Source organism: Cynocephalus volans, chromosome 4, assembly GCF_027409185.1.
Source record: "Cynocephalus volans isolate mCynVol1 chromosome 4, mCynVol1.pri, whole genome shotgun sequence".
In the NCBI taxonomy this organism is placed as follows: domain Eukaryota; kingdom Metazoa; phylum Chordata; class Mammalia; order Dermoptera; family Cynocephalidae; genus Cynocephalus; species Cynocephalus volans.
Window position 1 is genome coordinate 168,346,362 of NC_084463.1, and position 20,166 is coordinate 168,366,527.

Consider the following 20,166-nt stretch of genomic DNA (forward strand, 5'->3'; position numbering starts at 1 on the left):
AGGGCAGGGAACTTCTCTCAGCCCTTCGCCTCCCAGGAATGTTCTCGGGTCCTCTCCAATGGGTGTGGGGGGAGACGATCTCCTGGTCTCCCGCCAGGCTCAGTGAGTGAGCAACCTGCCTTTGAACGTCCACAGCCCGGCCTGATCGTGGCCTGTCCTCTGCCCGACAACCCTTAGGAAAGGCATAGTTTGGGGAAGGGGGTGTTCCAGGACCCGCCCCTGCCCACAGAGACACACAGCTGCTAAGGGACTTGATTTAATGACAGCCTTGGCTCCTCCACCGCCTCTCATCTTTGGGGTGTGACTCTCAGTCCAAGGCTGTGGGACCCACAGCTTGGCTAGCTTGAGACTTGGGTAGAGAAAGTTCCTGTCCTGGGTTCCGTAGGGTGGGGTGGGGAGTATCTGAAATCAGTACTAGTGTCCAGTCCATCCTCGGTCCTTGAAAGGGTGAAGGGATACACAGCACGTGCCTGGGGCTCCTCCCCAGGCGGCCCTCAGAAGCAGCACTCTGGGTTGGTGCAGGTCACCAGCCTGGCCAGCACGGAGCCCCAGCCCATCCTGGGGTGTGGGGGAGCAGTCGGGTGCAGGTGGATGTCGAAGCAGGTGGAGATGGGGGTCAGCGTCATGGGGTCTGGGAGGCCAGAAGAGGCCCCACCCACCTCCAGGGGAATTCTGTGGCCTCGGGGGTGCGGGGAGCAGGCGGATGAGGGGCTGGCATCGCCAGGCCGCAGGATTGGCTGAGGTCGACCTTGGTGTGGGCAGGTGGGTGTGGGCTGGGGTGGCAGAGAGGCCCCCTGCAGTGTCGCTGGGCCTGAGGGCAGGCCGCGTGGCCCCGGCAGGTGAGCCGTCCCCCCAGCACCACACCCCTCCACGCCCTTGGTACAAAATACATACGCATGTAAAAGTAACGCTCCGTGCACTGCGGCTGGGCCCGAGCAGGTGCGGTCCCCACCTGGGCCGGGCACCCTCGCGCGGCCGGGTCTAGCTGTTTTCTTCCCTTCTCTGGTTCTTGGAGTGAAACTTGCTCATGAGCTCCTCCAGCTCCGACCCGCTCTGCTGCTTCTAGGGAGGGGGCGGCAGCCTCAGCCTGGGCCGGGGCCGCGGCGCGCAGGGGCCGGGCGCAGGGGGCGGCCTCACCTCCAGGACGGCCTTCTGCACGGTGAGCTGGCTGTACACGCGCGCGCCCTCCTCCCCGCACACCTTCCGCAGCTCGTCCTTGTTCAGCGAGAAGAGCTGCGGCCCGGTCAGGATGCCCAGGCTCTCCACGACCCTGGAGGGCCGGGGACAGGCGGGCGTCAGGGCGGCGGCCCCGGGTCCTCGAGCTCCGCCGCCCGCGCCCGCGCCCCGCGCCGCTCACCGTGAGCTGAAGGCCTTGGCTTCCAGCCAGGCGCGGACCTCGCCGGGGCCCGACTCGTAGGTGAGCGGCCGGTGCACGTGCTGGCTGCGCCCCACGCGGAACTGCCGCTGCGGCTGCGCCTTGATGTGGCTGATCTTGCGCAGGAGCTCGTCGTTGACCTCGTCCATGTGCTGCATCAGCTCTGCGGGGACCCCGCCGCTCAGACCCGCCCCGCCCCCAGCCCCGCCCCCACCGCTCACCTGCCCCGCCCCGCCCCCAGCCCTCGCCCCGCCCCCGCCGCTCGGACCCGCCCCGCCCCCAGTCCTCGCCCCTCCCACGCCGCTCAGACCCGCCCCGCCCCCAGCCCCGCCCCCACCGCTCACCTGCCCCGCCCCGCCCCGCCCCCAGCCCTCGCCCCGACCCCGCCGCTCAGACCCGCCCCGCCCCCAGCCCTCGCCGCTCAGACCCGCCCCGCCCCCAGCCCTCGCCGCTCAGACCCGCCCCGCCCCCAGCCCTCGCCCCGCCCCCGCCACTCAGACCCGCCCCGCCCCGGCCCCGCCCCGGCCCGCGGCAGGAGCCGCCCCTCACCGTCTTTATTTCCCGCGAAGCTCGCGGGCAGCTTGTGGGTCGGGCTGGCGGGACCCCAGTATTTCTGACCGGCCTGCGGGGTGTGGGGAAGAGGCGGCGGGTGTTGGGGGCGCCGTCAGCCTCCGCTCGTCCCCCCACCCGCCGGGGCCCCCACGGCCCGAGGACCAGCCTTTCCTTCCCGGCCCAGGCCCCGGGCGCCCCACACGCCCCGGCCTCTCCGGCCGCACCGTGGGACGGAACAGGCCCCTGCCCCAGGCTCACCTGCTCCGGGGGCGCGCCGGCGTCCTCGGGCCGAGCCTCGTCCAGGATGTTGCAGGGCACGTAGCCGGCCTGGCCGCTGCGGTTACGCAGTTTCCACCACTGCCGGCCGTCCTCCAGCACCTGCCGGGGGCGCCGTCAGGCCGCCACCGCCCCGGCCACCCACCCTCCAGCCACTGGCACCAGGCGAACCCCATCTACAGACAGCCCGGGGAGCGCTAGGTTTCCCCCGAGCCCAGCCCTCCCTCAGTCCTCCGGGCGCCCGGCCCCACCCTTCCATCCTAGGCCTGCCCCTGCACGGCCTTAGCGGGGTCCTGGAGCCTCTTAACCTGATTGTGGATGTAGACCACCCTCCTGCCACCCCCGACCTGCTCCACTTTCTGTCCCCCAGGTGATGGCCTGGATTCAGGCTTGGTACAGAGACAGCCGGTGTGCGGGGGCTCCTGAGGTGGGTGCGAGTGACAAGCCCCTGCCAGGTTCCACTGGAGGGTCCCCCACTTGGCACAGAGACTGCCCACCCCCCAGCCTGGGCCCAGTCATCACAGGGGTCCCTGCATCCCCTTGGGGATCCCCAAGACAGGGAGGCCTCTCAGCTAGGCTGTGCTGGGGGTTGGGGAGGCCCAGCCTGTGGATCCAGATCAGAGCCCAGGGGTAAGGACCCTGGGGAAAGGGGCCAGCCGGCCCAGCCATGTCCTGGGGTCACACAGCTGGGCCTCCAGCCCACTGCCCCGACCTTCCATGGGCAGCCCCTCCTTTGAGGCCCTTCCCCTACTCCCCTCCCCTTGGCAGCCTTACCCCCGGCCCCCCACTCACTTCTAGGACCTCATCCTTGAGCACTGACAGCTCGTTGGCATTGCGGGCTGTGAAGTCGTAGAGAATCTTGACGTACTTAGCCATGGCTGGCGTTGGCTGGTAGCCCCTGCGTGGAACAGGAGGTGCTGAGGCTCAGGGCAGGCTGAGGTCTCCTCTTGGGCTGGGCAGGGACTGCGGGGCAGCAGCTTTCCAGGTTCACGGCTGCGTCCGTTCTGCTTTCGAGGTCGCAGCGGAAAGGCTGCGGCTCATCAGCCAGGAATGGGAACTGCGGCAGCCCCAGAGCGTTGGGGCCCCGCGCGGAGGTGGGGCGGGTGGGAGGCGGGCGGGGTGTGGGGCCTGTGGCACCACAGGGCTGGCCCCAGCCCAGGCCACCTCCGGGGTCACCAGCCCAGCTCCCCAGGTGAACTGGAGCCAGGTATGTGCCCGGACAGGGTCACGGCTTCCCCCAGCTGACCAAGGATGGCCGGGATTTTTCCAGAGCCACAGTCTCTCTGGGTACTGAAGCAGTTCATGCATGTACAGCGGGGGACTGCCCACAAGCTCCTCTCTTGGGGCTGGGCCCACACCCCGCAGGGACATGGGGGCCAGCTCTGGTTGGGAGGTCCTGGCTTCAGCACACAGCAGGCCTGTGGCTGCCACCCAGGCTGGGACATTTCTCCTGCTCAACCTGGCCCTGATCTTAGGGCTACTCTCTGTCCAGGAGCACCGGGGAGATGAGGGGGCAGGGGCCTGAGGCAGCTCCTGGAGCCCGGGCTGGGGGCTGTCAGGACTGGGCCAGGGTGCAGGTCAGGGACTGGAAATCTGAGGGTGCGAAAGTGTCTTAATAGTCGTCTTAGGCAGGGATTGTGGGTGCCAGTGTGTGTCTAAAATATGGATATCCAGCCCCTCCCCTCCAGAAACCAAATCCTGGTGTCTAGCAGGGTAATGAACTCCCCAGGAAGATCCTGGGCCAGGAGTGAGAACGGAAGGAAGGAAGGGAGGCAAGGGAGGATGGGGACCCCCTAGTCCCCTGGGCTTGTGCTCTGTCCACTGTGGAAACGGTGTAGGGGGGCAGGGCAGGGAGGCTGCACTGCCCAGACCCCTCTCCGGCTCTGTCAGAGGCTGGCCTAAATCAGTCCCAAAAGCCCCAACAAGTGGCAGCATTTGACGAAACCATTTAAGTTGGATGGTTTGATAACTGTCTAACCTTCATTCTAAAACGTAAACGTGGAGGCCTGGAAAAAGCTGATGCATTAAGGTAGTGAGTTTCTGTGTGACTTTTGAAATTTTTTCTTCGATCATATACTAATATAAACGTAAAATGAAATTCTGCTTCTAATTTGGAAAGTGGTATTTTGAACCACTTGAACAAAGCCTTTCTGGTCACCACCTGGTGGCAGCATGCCTGCACTGGAGCATCTGTGCTTTGAAGGTGGGCGTCACATTGTCACTTCGAGGGGCTCACCTGTGAGTATGTGGGGAGCTGACAGGCGCTCCGGCGTCCCCCGGGGCTGTGAGCTCAGAAGTGAGGCTGTGCTTTGGGGAGTGCCGAACAGTTGGTCGGCCCACTGGAGTTGGCTGTAGGGAAAGTGGGTTTGGGGCAGAGGCTGGGCAAAAGGGTGGGGACAGGTTGGGTCCCAGGACAAGGGAGCACAGGACAGGGGCCGTGGGGCTGCCTCAGCTGGCAGGGGTTGGGGGAAGCCTGAGCCGTGGCTGCAGGGGCAGCAAGGGTGGTGGGCAGAGGTGGGCTGGATAGCCAGCAGGAGTGGACAGGTGGATGGCCAGGCCGGGGTGGGAGCCAGGACTGCTGGTGCTCTGACCTGGTCACTGAGGGAGGATGCCAGCCCCTCCACCTCCCAGGGAGCCTCCTGCAGCACGTCCAGGGGTGGCTCCCAGCCGCTGTGGAACTTGGGCACGTAGAAGGGTACTTGTGGCTCCCGTGGCCACTCAGAGCTGGGTGGGGGAACACCTGTGGATCAGCTGTGCCCCCCCTCGCCAGAACTGCCCACCCAGGACCCCCATCCTGGTCCACGCCCTGTACCCCACGTCATTCTGCTCTGCTCCTCCCTGCCCTGCCCTGCCCTACCGGGGCCGCGTCCAGGTCTCCCCCAGCAACTCCCACAGTGACATCTCCTTGGGGACCAGGTGGCCACGCAGGAAGCTCACAGCATCACAGGAGAGCAGGGGGCTGGAGACGGAGCGCGCGATGTTTGGGCCACCACAGGTGTTGATGATCTGGGGCACAGTGGGGTTCAGAGGGGGCCCCACCACCAGACCCCAGCCCACTGCCCAGCCACCTTCAGCAGGGCCACTGGCCCTTGGGACTCTGGTGCCCTGGGAGGGTGGACCCCAGCCCGGGGCGGGCTGCCCGAGATATGCACTGCTTCCCACCCGCAGACCCTGCAGCCCCCGCCCAACCCAGGCACCAGGTCCAGAGGCCCAAAGAGGAAGTGCAGGAGCTCAGCCGCGCTGGGGTTCTGGATGTGCTTCTGCAGCTTCGCCTGGGGGGAGAGTGAGCAGACGGCAGGCAGACGGCAGGGGCGCCCCGCACCCGCCGCCCTCGCCGCAGCACAGGCGGACGCACCAGCAGGTTGATGGCCAGCTTGGTTTTCTGGAAGCAGTCAACGAACTCGCCCTCGGACGGGGGCCGTGCCCGCAGCGTGAGGACTCCCTCTGGGGGAGGGACAGGGCAGCCCAGTGGGTCCTGCTGTCTGTCCCACGCCGGCCACCCGCCTGCCCGACCTTCCCCCAGCTCAGGGGCGCCCGCCCGCCTGCCCTGCCGCACCTGCCGGCCCCTTCTTCCCCCTCTTCTTGCCCTTCTTCCGCTGGTTCAGCTGCTTGAAGGCCTCGGCCGCCTTCTGTAGCCTGGCCACGAACCACTCAATGTCATCCAGGGCGCAGTTGAGAATTTGCTGGGGTCACAGAGGCAGGGGGGAGCCTCAGACACTCCACCTGCTGCAGGGACAGCCCTGCACCCAGGGGAGGGGCTGCCCGCCAGGCCCGGGTACCCACCGTCTCCTTCTCTATCTTCTGAGCCAGCACGGCCCGCGGCTCCTCGTCCTGTGACTCCCGACAGCGGTAGCCTGAGGGGCAGAGCAGCTGCGGACCGAGGCCACCCCACGGGCCCCACGCGGAGCCCCCGCCCGGCCCCTTGGCCTACCTGGCTCTCCGAGCAGCGGGCCCACGCGGTTCCTGGCCTGAGGGGAGTCCTCACCGTGGCTCTGGAAGGGGATGGGGGCTGGGCCCTGGGGAGGGGGCAGGATCGACAGCCGCTGCCGGATCTTCTCCTGGTGCCCCCTGGGGGGTGAGGACGGCCCTGCTCAGCCCGGCTGCGGCCCTGCTGCGGGGCTGACCCCTCTCCGCCCAGCCTGCAGCCCCCCATCCTGCCCTGGGACATCACTCCCCTGACCCCCCCACCGTACTTCAGGGTCTGCGGCCGCATCTTCTTGCCCAGCCGGCAGTCGGCCAGCGCGCTCTCGATGTCCTCGTGCACCAGCTCTGCCTGGGGGGACAGGGCGTCAGGCCAGACGACAACCGCGCCCTGGATGACATCGCGTGGCTCGTGGCCAGGCCCACCTCGGTGCCCCACTCACCTCCACCTCATCGCAGTGGAAGAAGTGGATGTCCGGCCTGCTCTGCTCTGCGTCCTGGCACACGAGCAGCAGCACCGACGGGTAGCGCAGCTGGTCGAGCACTGTCTGGCTGTGCTGCACCGTCGGCAGGGGGAAGTTCTCCAGCTCCTCCTGCACACAGGGCGGTCGGGCTCAGACACGGAGGTCGGCTACAGCCACAGCATGGAACGCACCACAGATGTGGCTCCAAAACTGGGCATGGCTTGTGGGCCCAGCATGTGGGGTTTGTACCACGGACACAGATAATACGTAACTCACAGACACGAAAAGGGACCTGGCCCGGACATGGCCCAAAGACACAGACAGACACCAACAGGGAATGGCCACAGCTGTGGACATGCCTGGAGCACAGACCCCTTGGACACAGCTGGGCCCTGGCTCCAGTACAGCTGGTGGACAAGTGCTCCTGACCAGGACATAGCCCTGGACACACGCTGGGCAGCAGCCAGCAGCCCCAGCAGTGTGGAGCAAAGCTGGCCTAGGCAGCCCACAGCTCCCCTGGAGTCTTGGCTCCATCTGGCCCTCCCTGACCACCCTTTTCCTGTCCTCAGATGGAAAATGCCCACCCCTACAGAGAGGTCTGGTTGCACACCTGGGCCAAAGCAGAGGGCAGACGCCGCCTCCCCAGCCCACTCCCGCTCCAGGCCATACCTGAGACTCAATATCCAGCAGCCGCACGGACTGGTCGTTCACCTGCAGCAACATCTCCTGGGTCCAGATCTTCTCCTTGGAGCTCAGCTGCACCAGCTTCCGGATGGCGTCATCCACAGACCCAATGGCTTCGCTCTTGTCCATGATGAATGTGGCCAAGTGCTGGGGGAGCAGGTGGTCACTGCTGGGCAAAGCCTCCTCGTGTCAGGAGCCCGGGCCACAGCCTGGGTCCCGAGGGGGCCACTGTCCCATCTCAGGTGGGGGAGTCTCCATTCAGCCTTGGTGGAGGTCTATGGGGGACCGTGGTCAAGCCTTGATAAAACCCTCAAAAAAATTTCCAACTGCTTTGCAGCCTACACCCCTATCCCCACCGCACCCCATCTCCTGGCCACCACTGGCCTTTGTGCTCACTGTCCCTGGTCTTCCCTAGCTCTCTCTTCCTTCTGAGACACCGCCATCCCTGGCTGCCTGGCCCCCACATCCCTGACTTGCCCTGTTTTCATCTTTCATGATCCGCATCGTGCTGTGTGTGATGCATTCTCGGTCTGTTGTCTGTTGTGCTCACTGCCTGGTGGCAGAAGTTCTGGCCACTGGGTTTGCAGCTGTCTCCCAGTGCCCAGGACAGTGCAGAGGACACAGCAGGCCCTCCGTGGACGTGTGCGAATGAGCGTTCGTGGGGATCCCTGGCCAGTCCAACTCCCCCCGCCCTGTGCCTCTACCACTGGTCTCTGTCTCTTCAAGCCCAGCTCAGGCCGCCTCCTCCAGCCAGGCTCTCTAGTGTCTGCCTCAGTCTTGCAAACACCTGCTGATTCAGTAAACGACGCTGGGACATCTGGATAAACACCGACCTAAACTCCAGGACAGTCAGAGACTCAACTGTGACACACAAAACCATAAAACCACTAGAAGAAAATACTAGACGATTCTGATAATCTTAGAAAGGCTTTTTCCACAGGGTGATTCTCCTACACAAGAAAGAAAATCCAGATGCTCAAAAGACCAATACATTTGACTTAACAAAAAAATTAAAAATTCATGCCTGAAGGGCCGAGCCCGTGGCGCACTCGGGAGAGTGCGGCGCTGGGAGCGGGCGACGCTCCTGCCGCGGGTTCGGATCCTATATGGGAATGGCCGGTGCACTCACTGGCTGAGTGCCGGTCACGAAATAAAAAAAAGACAAAAAAAAAAAAAAAAAAAAAATTCATGCCTGAAAAAAAATACCATATACAAACAAACAAAAAACCAAGAAAGTGGGAAAAACATAGGTAATAGATATGATGGAGGACTAATATTCTTAATATAGAAAAACACCAACATGTATCACAATGATAGCACTCACTTTGTTAACGGTTCTGTCTTGTTAAATATAATAATTAAGGACACCAAAAATAAATGAATGAGTAAATTAATGAATATGTAAATAAGTAAAAGATTGACACCCACCAGAAAAAGTGGCAAATGATACGAGCAGAGAGTCTACAGAAAAATACATGTAACTAACTTTTTTTTTTTTTTTTAAAGATGACCGGTGAGGGGATCTTAACCCTTGACTTGGTGTTGTCAGCACCACGTTCACCCAAGCGAGCAAACCGGCCATCCCTATATAGGATCCGAACCTGTGGCCTTCATGTTATCAGCACCGCACTCTACCGAGTGAGCCACAGGCCGGCCCTATAACTAACTTTTTAATGTAGAAAATTGTATGCAATATCATTAAATAAAAGAATTGCAGACTGAAACTCTGAGACTATTATTTTGGTAGTGAATCAGCAATTGAATTTTTGACCTATTCTATTCACTAATGCTAAAATCCCTTGTGGGTGACACTTACGGGTTAAGATATGCAGAAATGGAAACTCTCATCCAGCACCTGTCCAGCCTCTCTGGGGAGAAGTTGCTGACACCCACCAAGGTGCACGCATGTTCCTGTCCCAATTCTGCTGTAGGTAACCCATGCACGTGCAAAATGAGGCACAGGTACAAGGTTGCTCACTGCAGAACTATTTGTAATAGTAAAAACTGGACCCAGCCTATGTGCTCATCAACAGGTTGAGGAATAAGTGGCAGAAACACGCAGTGAAGTGTCAGGCAGCTCTGTGGTCTGCAGGAGGCAGGGTTAAACCAGAAATGCACACTGTCAGCAAAGCACAGCACAGCCAACCACACTGCTGGGCCCTAACCAGTCTCAGGAAACTTAAAATGGTTGAAACCATAGAATATGTTCTCTGACCATAATGGAATTAAAGTAGAGACCAATAGTAAAATGACAGGGCCGGCCTGTGGCTCACTGGGGAGAATGTGGTGCTGACAACACCCAGGCCACGGGTTCAGATCCCGTACAGGAAAGAGAAATTAGTCACATAATGGGTCACAAGGAAAATCAGAAAATATTCTGAACTGCATGATAATGAAAACATACATACAGAAAATGAAAGTGAGGAGGAAACATGCAAATCACAATTTGTGGGATATAACTAAGGCAATGATTTGAGGAAAACTTATGGTTTTCAATGAATATGTTAGAAAAAAAGACTTAAGATCAATGAGCTAAGCTTTCACCTCAAGAAGCTAGAAAAAGACAATCAGATAAAATCCAAAGTAAGTGGAAGGAAAGAAATTAAGAGCAGAAACCCACAAACTAGTAAACAGACAATCAATACAGAAAAACCAATGAAGCCCAAAGTTGGTTCTGAAAAGGCTGATAAATTAATAATTATTAATAATGTTAATTTTATTAATAAAATCAATAAGATTAATAAAGTTGATAACCCCCTAGGAAGACTGATCCAGAAAACACAAACTCTCAAAAACCAGAAGGAAAGAGTGGACATCACTACAGATCTTACAGGCATGAAAAGGGAAAGAGTCATAAACCTTCCCACAAAGAAAACTCTGTACTCAGACGGCCTCACTGGTGAATCCTAACAGATATTCAAGGAAGAAATAATAACAAGTTTTCACAAACTTTTTCTGAAACAGAGGAGGAGGAGACACTTGTCCACCTGTTTCATAAGGCCAGAGTAACCCTGACACCAAAACCTGTCAAGAGCATTATAAGAGAAGAAAATTACAGACCAACATCTCTAATGGACATCGATGCAAAAAGTCCTTGACAAAGTGTAGCAGATTAGTCCATCAACACATAAAAACGGGGAGACACCATAAATACCTGAGGATTATCCAAGAAATGCAAGGTTGATTCAACATTCAAAAAAATCAATCAATGTGATTCACTACATTAGCAGCAGTGAATAAATCTCAATGGAGTCAGAAAAAGCATTCGACACAATTCAACACCCTTCATGATAAAAACTCAGCAGACAAAGAATGTAAAAGAACTTCCTCACTCCAGTAAAGGGTGTCTAGGAACACGCGCAGCACACGAACACCGGCTGCTCTCTCCTTCAGCTGAACACGAGGTCGGAGTCCACTCCCATCCCTTCACTCGTCCTTGTATTGGTGGCCCCGGCCAGGACAGCGGTGCAAGAAAACAAGCAAGCAGCATAAAAATAAGCAGCAAAAAACCATCTTTATTTTCAGGCAATATGATTGCATACATGGAAAACCCAGTGGGTCTACAAGCAAATCACTAGAAAAAATATGCAAATTTAGCAAGGTCTTAGGACAATAGATCACCATACAAAATTCAATTGTTCTTCTATACGTTAGCAACAGACACTTGGAAAATGGAATATAAAAACAATATCATTTACAAGAGTGTATAAAAATCAGATACCTGAGGAATAATTTAACCAAAAATAGGTAGACTTCTATGACGAAAACCCCAAAATTAAAGAAGACCTAATAAAAGGAGAAACAAACTGTATTAGGGGATAGAAAGAAAGACGGTATTAAGATGTCAGGCCTCCCTAAACTGATTCATAGATTGGACTCAATGCTAATCAAAATTCTAGCAGCCTTTTTTGGGGGGTAGAAATGGATAATTTGATTCTAAAATACATACAAAAGTCCAAAGAACTGAGGATAGTCAGGAAAATATTGAAGAAAAAGAGTGAAGTTGAAGGACTCAAACCACCTGATTTCAGGACTGACGATAAAACTACAAGGAGTGGAACAGTACAGCAGGTCAGTGAGGCAGAGTCCAGAAACAGCCCCATCTGTGCCCAACCAGCCCATCTCTCACAAAGGCATCAGGATAATTCCACGGGGGAAGGAAAGTCTTTTCATTGTAACTGGACATTGACATGGGGAAGACATGAACCTGAGCCCTGCCTCACACCACGTGCAAAAATGAATTTACAATGGATACGTAAATGCGGAAACTTGCACTATGGAGCATCCAAAAGAAAACACAGGAAGAACTCAGAGCCCCAGTCAGGGGGCTTTGTCTCAGGAGACCAGGAAACCATAAAACCATAAAATAAAAAAGTGGATACAATCGGACGTCATCAGAATGAAACACTTCTGCTCTTTGGAAGACAGCTAGGCAATGAACTGACAAGCCAATGATTAAGAGGTGTTTCTAGTCCGACACCTGGCCGCACACATAAGGAGCTTGTGCTGACGTGTGTGAACAGAGACCCTGCGGAAGTTTCCAGTTTCCTTGTCTGGAAGGAAGGGAAGCCCCACCCACTCCCCCAGCCAGCGGGAAAGGTCCTCAGTAGCCAGAGCCTTTCACAATCGCCTGGCCGAGCCGGGCCAGCGTGGGCCAAAGTCCAGGAGGTGGGCTGGGAGGCCCCGGGTGATTCCTCACCGGGTAGGCAAAGCCCCACCCCTGAGAAGGAAAGCGACCCTCCATGCCCTGTCCCCTCAACATAGCTGGCATCAGTCACTGAGATGGTGGGGAGGCTCCGCCTGGTCACCCCAACTCAGCAGGCTCGGGAGCCTTAGGGACTCCCATGATTCTTTGGACCCGTTCTGTAGACAAGGAAACTGAGGTTCAGAGAACAGCGACGCCTGGCCTCTGCGGGCGTGGAGCCCCGCGTGGGGTGGGAAGACAAGAGCCACCAGCGAGCAGGTGGGCCACGATGGGGGCTGCGGAGCAGGAGGACCCTAGATTCAGGTCCCCCTTACCTCCCCACAGGCGTGGACCACAGAGAGGAACCCGGCCAGCTCCCAGGCAAGGAAGGCCATTTAAAACACATACTTCCTGGGCCGAGCCAGTGGCGCACTCAGTAGAGTGCTACGCTGGGAGCGCGGTGACCCAGTGCCGGTCACGAAAAAACGACAAAAAAAAAAAAAAAAAAAAAAAAAACCCCACGTACTTCCTGAGTTCCAAGTGTGAATTAAAACTGAGACTCAGGCCTGCGAGCCTCCCAGCCGGGCCGCGCTCAATAAAGGGCATCTCTGTTCGCCCTCTTCCTCCTAATCTGGTTCTTTGTTTTGGGGCCAGGATGACAATTTCCTTCCACGGGCTCGTCCCACCTAGGGCTGACAGCACCAGGGTGTATCCCCAGCCACCAGCGCCTGCTCCCCAGGGCGGGGCTCCCTGTCCCCACGACTGGAGGGAGGCTGAGCCCAGGACAGGAGTGGGGCAATTCCCACTCTGGCCTCCCCCTGCTGCTGTGGGTGTCAGAGCCTGGGCTGGCCACATCTCCCTGGGCCTCAGTTTCCCCACCTTCCCGTGGATCTTGGAGCACGGAGTTGGGATGCCGTGCAGAGGGGGTGCTCCCCGGGGGCTGGGGCTCACCTGGACATGGTACTGGGAGGTCTCGTGCATGATGATGTTGGAGTTGGAGTACTTCTTCCTCTGCTCTGCACGGGAGACACCGTCACTCACCCCAGGAGGGCGGGACCCAGGGGGGTGCCCCGGGGAGGATGCAGGGGTGTGAAATGCCATTGAGGCCCATCCTGGGGATAACGAACACCCGCAGGAAGCCCTCTCCCTCTCCCAGGAGAGACCCCCAGCGATGCCCCCAGTGGGGAGGGGGCAGCCTGTGACTGGGAGTCTCCATCCTGACGGGGGACACAGGAGGCTTGGCCCCACCCCCGTGCCCATCTTCCTAGGGGAAGGGTCCAGGCCAAAGTGTTCCCCATCCTAAGAGCTGCCAGATAAAATCTCCTTGCCCTTTCCAGGGGCTTCTTGCTCTCCAGTCCTAAAGCACAGATGAGGAGTGTGGATGAGCTGGCAGGGGAGGGGGCGTGCCTGGGGGGAGTGGGGACTAGCCAGGCCCCCCCCTCCTGGAGCAGACACCTGGCAACTCTGTCCCGCCCGAACCCCTGCCCCCTCTGCGATCAGGTTGCAGCGTGGAGCGCAGCGGAATCAATATTGATGCTCCCTAAATTATTCGTAAAGGCCTCTCCCCTTACTGCTGTGGGGAAGAAGGGAGTGTTCAGCGGCCAGGAGCTGGGGAGGGACCTCGGAGCTGCAGGTGGGTCCGAGTCCAGAGGCCTCCTTCGGGTGCCCAGGGCTGATCTGAGTCTCCTACCAGGCTGCAGCTCCCTGGGTCAGGCCAGGGACAGCCATGGGGCAGCAAGAGGGCTGTCCCCATTAGGGGCATGCCTCCCTGCTCCTCCCCTGCTGGGTCCAACCTGTCCTCAAACCTCACTCACCAAACAGGTCCTTGGCGCTCATCTTGGCCACACTGCCAGACCGGCCCAGGCTGCCACTGCAGGGGAGGGGCAGGTGAGGGCAGGGCCCATGCCACACCCCTCCCTGGGACTGCTCACTGGGCGGGGGTGTGGGTGGGCGGTGGGCGGGATGGGGCTCACTTGGTGGCACCCGGGCAGCAGCTCACGGACCCCAGCTGGCTCATGGTGTCCTTGTTGGCAGCCAGCGACGGGGAGGGCGGACCTCAGTGTGGCCGAAGTCTGGGGTTCAGTTCCTGGCCTGTACCTGAGTGGACAGAGGAGCCGAGCTGACACCCCCTCCTGGCCTAGCCAGTGGCCTCGCTACTCCAAGGTCAGGGCCTGGGTTTCTTCCTCCTCCCACACCAGATCCAGGAACTGGAGCCCACTAACCTGGCCAGATTCCTCAGGGTGCCTGGGCAGGGGGTCATCAGGGAGCAGAGCCCCCTTCCCTGTGTTCCAAGTGAGGCCCCATCATGCCCCAGACCCTAAGCCACTTGTAGGGACCCCCAGAGGCTGTCTAGGGGAGGAAGTGCAAACAGAGGGCACAGAATGTTCAATGGCCCTGAGGCGGGTGGGGCACAGAGCCCACAGCGAAACCTGGTCTCAGCCCACCACTCCTACTCCACCCCAGGACTACGCCCCAAGGGGCTCCTGCACACGTATGAACAGGTGGCCACACGTGCCAGCCCCCTTCGGACCCCAGTAAGGAGGCCAGCTGCTGGCTCCCTCTTGGGCCTGGGAGGCCTGAGCAGGGAAGCGGCTGCAAGGGCAGGAATCCTGGGGTCCTGGGTACCCGAAGGCAGTCTGGGCGGTGCAGTCTCTCCTCATCCTGATGGGAGATGGCTGGGCAGCCCAGAACAGGACCTTTGGCAGCAGGGGCCGGGTGCGAGGGAGGTGTTGGGTGGGTGGGTGTGAGGTGGGGGCTCAAAGGAGTCTCCCTGAGGCTGGGAGCCCAAACCAGAGGCACCAGCACTTGGCACTACTGACGAGAGGGTGGTCACCAGTGGGGGATGACCGCTCTCCTGGACAAGGCCTCTCCTGGGGCAGAATCCCTAGAGACTTTCTCTGGCCCCAGCCCTCATCTCTCCCCAGCTGCATTGTGGAGAACCTGAGGCCTGGCTGCTGGAGTGGACAGTGTCTGATTTGGTCTGGACCCTGGTACCTTCCCTGGAGTGAGGGTGAGAGCTTAGTGCCCCTGGGCCAGGCTGACTTGTTCAGTGCAGGCTTTGTCCCATGGGGACCTCCAGTGCTGGGCTGCCCCATGTCCCTGGAAGGGCAGGTGGACAGGCATCCTGGCTGTCCTGTGGCTCTGCGGCCAGCTCCCCAAGGGGAATCCATGGGGCTCTGGATCCACCCAGTCTGCCTCCTGCCAAATGTCACCAGCAAGGCCTTCCTGCTGAGGCTTCAGTGTCTGGGTCTGCCAGGGTGGGGGTCACCAGCCAGGTCTGCTAGTATGGAGGGAGAGGGAGCAGGCCTGAGGCACCCAAAGACTTTCTGGTTTGACCAGCTCCTGCCTAGATGGAGGGCTCCTGGGAGGCGTGAGGGGCATGGCCACTGCTGCCACCCCTTCCACATGCCACCACGGGTCCTAGCTCCCCAGAGGAGCCTGGCCAGATCCCTCAGTCCATCTATCCATGGAGAATGTGTGGAATGTTTGTGACCTCAGTGGGTGAGTCTGAGTGTTTGCTTAATGGGATTCCTGGCGGGCTCAGCCAAGGGTGCCAGCACGTGTACCCAGGTACACACACACCTGGGCGAAACACAAACCTGTCCTTGCAGACCCAGGCCTGCGGGCACACACAGACACACGCAGGTTGTGACACGTGGCCCTTCCCCTTGGAGAAGCCTAGGCTAAAAACACTGTGGCCTTCAGCCACCTGGGGCAGGGTGGGGGCCTCAGGCCCAGGCAGGGGCCAGGCAGGGGGTGTTCAGGCACAGGCATCTGGGTCATGGAGTGCCTGTGGAAGGGGCCACCTGCAGGCCCTTGGGAGGCCACTCCCACGGGGGCTTTTCAGCAGACTGGGGCAGGACACTATGTAACCACTGGGCCATGGGGTTGGGCTGCCTGACCCAGGCATCCAAGGGCTTTGAAGGCACTAGCTGCACTTTTTTTTTTTTTTTTTAAAGATGACTGGTAAGGGGATCTTAACGCTTGACTTGGTGTTGTCAGCACCACACTCTCCAAAGTGAGCTAACCAGCCATCCCTAAATAGGGATCTGAACCCGTGGCCTTGGTGTTATCAGCACCACACTCTCCTGAGTGAGCCATGGGTCAGCCCTGCACTTTGGTTTTACTGAGGTCATTTTCTGGGTGTGAAGGGAGGTCTGAGCTTGGCGCCTGGTTGTTCAGCGGGTCATGGGGCAGTGCCGGGGGAAGAGGCCCCAGCAGGGCAGGCAGGGCAGAGAGACTGGCTCCTAGTGCAAATTCCACCTCCACACACTGAGTGACCTCGGTGAGGCACAGCTTAGTCACAGGACTCTTGGCTGCCCTTGTGGGAGCTGGGTGGGGCCCTGAATTGGGGAGACCCCCTCAGGCTCTGGTTGTGACCTGGTCTGGGAGCTGTGGTCTGGGGGAAAGCCCCGTCCCTGTCCCCGTAGCAGGGAGGGATAAACCTGGGAAGCTGCAGTGGGGAGGGGGTAGGTGCGCTTGGGGAGACCAAGGCAGGCAGAGAGGGCCAAAAAGGGCTGGGCCCACAAGGTGTGGGTTCTAGGCAGGGCCCAGGACAGACCTGGGCACAGGGTGGGACCTCGGAGGGGGCAGGGCTGCACACAGGGGTGGGGACAGAGGTGGTCTGCCCTGTCACCAGGGACACCCCATGCAAAGGGGCAGCCCCGGCCAGCCTGGCACAGGGACTGGGAACCTGGACGGCTGCAGGTCGGAGGCCCTAGGCCTCTACCAGCCCACCTGCGGGATCTGGCCCGAGCAGGGCTCCTGCAGCCCCACCCCCGGCCTCCCTCTCACCAGCCTGATGCCTGCCTGGCCCTGGATTTCCTTCTGGGCTCGGACTCCCAGGAAGTGCCTCCTGAGCTGTGACCTACAGAGAGTCTGCAAGCTGCGCACATCTCCAGGGTCAGGTCCTCAGGAGGCCACAGCCTGTCCCCGGGGGTGGGAGCACCCCCTCACCACCTCTCGAAGCCCCAGGGCTGGGAGAGGGCCGGCCGGAGCGGGTGAGTCATGGACCCCTGCCTTAAAAATATTCCACAGACCCCGCCGCCCGGGACCGACAGGGCAGGCGGGGCGCAGCGGCCCCGGTCCTCGGCCTGGCTCCAGGGGAGGCAGCGGCCCCGCGTCCCGCGCCCGGCCCCGGAGCCCCGGCCCAGAGCCCGGGGTCCCATCGCCACCTGGGGAAACCGAGGCCCGGGCGGGTGAGCTCCCCGCCGCAGCGCTCACCTGCTGCGCCGCGCGTCCCCCAGGCGGCCGTCCGTCCGTCCGTCCGTCCGCACGTCTGTTGGCGCCTCGGCCGCAGCGCTCGGTCTCCCGCGGTCGGCGGGACGCTCGGCGGGGCCGGGCCGGGGCGGGCCCGGGATAGGAGGAACCTGAGCGACAGGTTCAGAGTCACCAAGGGCGGGCGGGCCCGCGAGGGGCGGGGGGCGGGGGGCCCCGGACGCCCCGCCCCGCCGGCCCGGCCCCAGCTCCGCCCGCAGCGGGTCCGCCCCGGGGGCCCCCCACACCCGCCTCGGGCCCTGGACGCGCAGGGTGGGGCCCCGAGCTCGTCCTTGCACGGGCCATCCCGGCAGGGGCAGCCCTGGTTGGTGCCCCAGGAACCGGCTCTGGGGAGGTCAGGGGCCCCCCCTCGTCAGCTGCTCCATCTGTTCCCAGGAACGCTGGGCAGAGGCTTCAGTCTGTGCGTGGATGTGAGCAGTCGGCCCCTGGCCCGGAGCTCCCCAGATGGGGGACTCCCTCCTGCGCACGCCAGGAGCTTCCAAAGCCCCCTCGTCCTCTGGACACCCAGCCCAGCCTGGCCACCCCCTGAGGAATGGGGTGTCAGGTGGGAGGGTGGGGGCCCCTGTGGCCTCGGCTGTCCCTGTGTGCTGTCTCTGGGTAGCCCTCTCCTTGCAGCGGGCCCCTCCTTAGGCTGCATGCATCAGGCCATCTGGTTCTGCCCTCCTCCTGACCCCTGCCCACCCCAGCTGCTCTGACCTCTCAGAACACGGCCAGCGCACAGCAGACAGACAGTGCAGGTGACATTGTCTGGTAAGTGAGCAGGAGGTGGAGGAGGGGGCAGAGAGCAGGCCTGGGCCATGGCCGGGCACCCCCAGGCAGGGACCTAAATTCCTCGCCTGTTGTACCTGAGGTGGGGGCAGCGGAAATGGGTGCTGTCTGTGAGGCAGGGGTCACAGGGCCGTGGTCCCAGAAGGGCAGGGCCACTGGTGTGTTTGCCCTGGGCTGGCATGGAGCACTTGCTGGGGGCTGCTGGGGAGGAAGGTGCTCTGCCCCCACTGCCCTTTCCTGCAGCAAGGCCACCAGCCCCGCCTGTACTCTGGCGCACCCGTGAGCTTGCTGGAGGGGTGGCAGGAACTGGCCCAGCACCTGCTCCAGGCCTGGGCAAGGCCTGGCTTCCTGGTTTATGGCCTTTGTGTGCGATTTCACAAAACCTGCAGATCCTGCTCAGCCCATAGCTGTGCCCCGAACCAGCGCTTAGCCTTGTGGGGAGGGGAAGGCACACACACCTGAGACCTCGCCCTTCCTGGAGGCACAGCAGGGACTGCGCAGAGTGGGAAACATGCATCGCAGGGGTGCATGGCTGGGGGGTACCTCTCCATTCCTAAAATTGTGCTCATCGATCAGATCGTGAGTACTGAGCTCGGGTGGGTCAGAAGTGGCTGCTGTGTCCCTCTGGCTGCCTGGAGCCACGGTGTCCCCTATGGAACAGGTGACCACCACCTTTGTGCAGCCAGCGAGATCGGGTTGTCAAAGGTGCGTGGTTCAGATCTATAAAGTGTGAGGGCAGCAGGCTTCCCCCCAGGTCTGCAGGGCAGGCTAGCCATGTCCCCAGGCAGTGAGAGCACCAGACCACCCTCCCCAAGTCCAGGCGGTGAGTGCCCAGGGCTACAGGGATGCTGGCGAGGGAGCGGCCCGAAGTGCTCTGGAGCACCAGGCCCTTCCCATACTGGCATGGGGGTCTGCGGCTCAGGCACAAGTAGCTGGAAAGCAGGTTCTCAAGGTTGTCCTGCAGTGGGCTCCAGGGGCCGCAGGTCAAAGAAGTCATCCAAGGAGCAACTGGAGTTCCCACTCACTCCCACGAGAAGAGGCCACCGAGGGTGCTCCGTGGCTGCTGCTCCTGCTGAGGCACTTGGAGGATGGCGGCAGGCCCGGGTTGGGTGACGCAGCCTGCGGGGGGGGGGGGGGGCATGCTCCTTTGTACTGAAGAAGAACCCTGGGGGAGGTGGGTGGCCATGATTAGGAGAAATTCGTGGAGATATACACACTTCTTTATTAAATAAAATACAGTGAAGAGAAGATATCTAGGTATTTGAACATGCTATTCCAAACACAGAAAATGCACAACAGAAACAAGTGACAGAAACCTATTGTAAAGCATCAGCACAGACACTTTAGGGAGCACTTACAGCAAATCTGTGAATGGGAAAAAAAATCACAAGATAGAATTTGTTTAGCACTAAGCACAAATGTTACTCAAGTTTTAACTGAATCTGTTCTCCAAGGACTGTGGCTGAGGTGAAAACACCCCACACACTAGAGCCGGCTGGTTTGCATTTACTCTTCTGGAAATTAGTGCACACCATTTCCTCCAGGGCCTGCCTGACCCTGAGCCAGGATCCAAGGGGCACTGAGAGGCACCCGGCACACAGCGCCCACCCCTGTTGCAGCTCTGGCCCCTCAGGAGAGCACCTTCTTGAGGGCACAGATGTCCCATCCTGGTGCAGGGCCTGGCAAGAGCGGACTGGGCTCTCGAAACATGAATCAGGACCAGTGTGGACGGTGTGGGATGCCAAGAAATGCCATGCAACAAGTGGGCGATAGAACAGAAAACATGTGGGTCCTGACTGGCTCCCATGGGGACTAACTGGTGGCCTACGTTCCTGCAGAAACTGCCAGGAAGCCGATTCTCTGGGGGTGGTGACGGCGTGGAGCTGCTGGGCTGCCTGCTGGCTGGTGTGACTGCTGGAAGCTCCTTTCTGAAGGGCTTTATCTTCCCTCTCAGCCTAGGGGTCAGGGCCGGCCAGGCCGATACCAGGTCCCCACTGACAGGCCTATGTGGATGCCCCCGCCCCACCCTGCGGCTGTTCCCAACACCTGGGCCCCAAGCAGTTTGTTCTGTCCTCATTCCTAGCCCCCCACCCCTGCCAAAACAGATCTGTAAACCATCCGAAACCATCTGTGGCAAATCAGTTAGGACAAACGCCTTCCCATTC

General features: G+C 60.1%; 1 protein-coding gene across 1 annotated transcript; it reads right to left on the reverse strand.

Moving 5' to 3' along the window:
• Nucleotides 1–253: 253 nt before the first annotated feature.
• EPS8L2 (EPS8 signaling adaptor L2) lies at nt 254–17,250 on the reverse strand. Its single transcript, XM_063093715.1, has 21 exons — nt 17,180–17,250; nt 13,930–14,053; nt 13,771–13,826; nt 12,908–12,972; nt 7,258–7,419; nt 6,568–6,717; nt 6,397–6,476; nt 6,135–6,271; nt 5,987–6,057; nt 5,760–5,886; nt 5,559–5,647; nt 5,401–5,475; nt 5,061–5,209; nt 4,795–4,927; nt 4,440–4,552; nt 2,996–3,101; nt 2,186–2,305; nt 1,925–1,997; nt 1,358–1,538; nt 1,138–1,270; nt 254–1,062 (listed from the first exon to the last, which is right to left on the reverse strand). Exons 2-21 carry the CDS (start codon nt 13,971–13,973, stop codon nt 982–984), a joined length of 2,145 nt encoding a protein of 714 aa, XP_062949785.1. The 5' UTR covers nt 13,974–14,053; nt 17,180–17,250; the 3' UTR covers nt 254–981.
• Between the last annotated feature and the right edge of the window lie 2,916 nt (nt 17,251–20,166).

What these genes read in the sequence shown, in the direction of transcription:
- EPS8L2 (XM_063093715.1), bottom strand. Translation starts at nt 13,973, where the DNA reads ATGAGCCAGCTGGGGTCCGTGAGCTGCTGCCCGGGTGCCACCAA. An exon ending in ATGCGGCCGCAGACCCTGAA is followed by an intron (nt 6,272 to 6,396) that starts GTACGGTGGGGG and finishes CTCACCCCCCAG; the next exon opens with GGGGCACCAGGAGAAGATCC. An exon ending in CTTCGCGGGAAATAAAGACG is followed by an intron (nt 1,539 to 1,924) that starts GTGAGGGGCGGC and finishes GGGTCCCCGCAG; the next exon opens with AGCTGATGCAGCACATGGAC.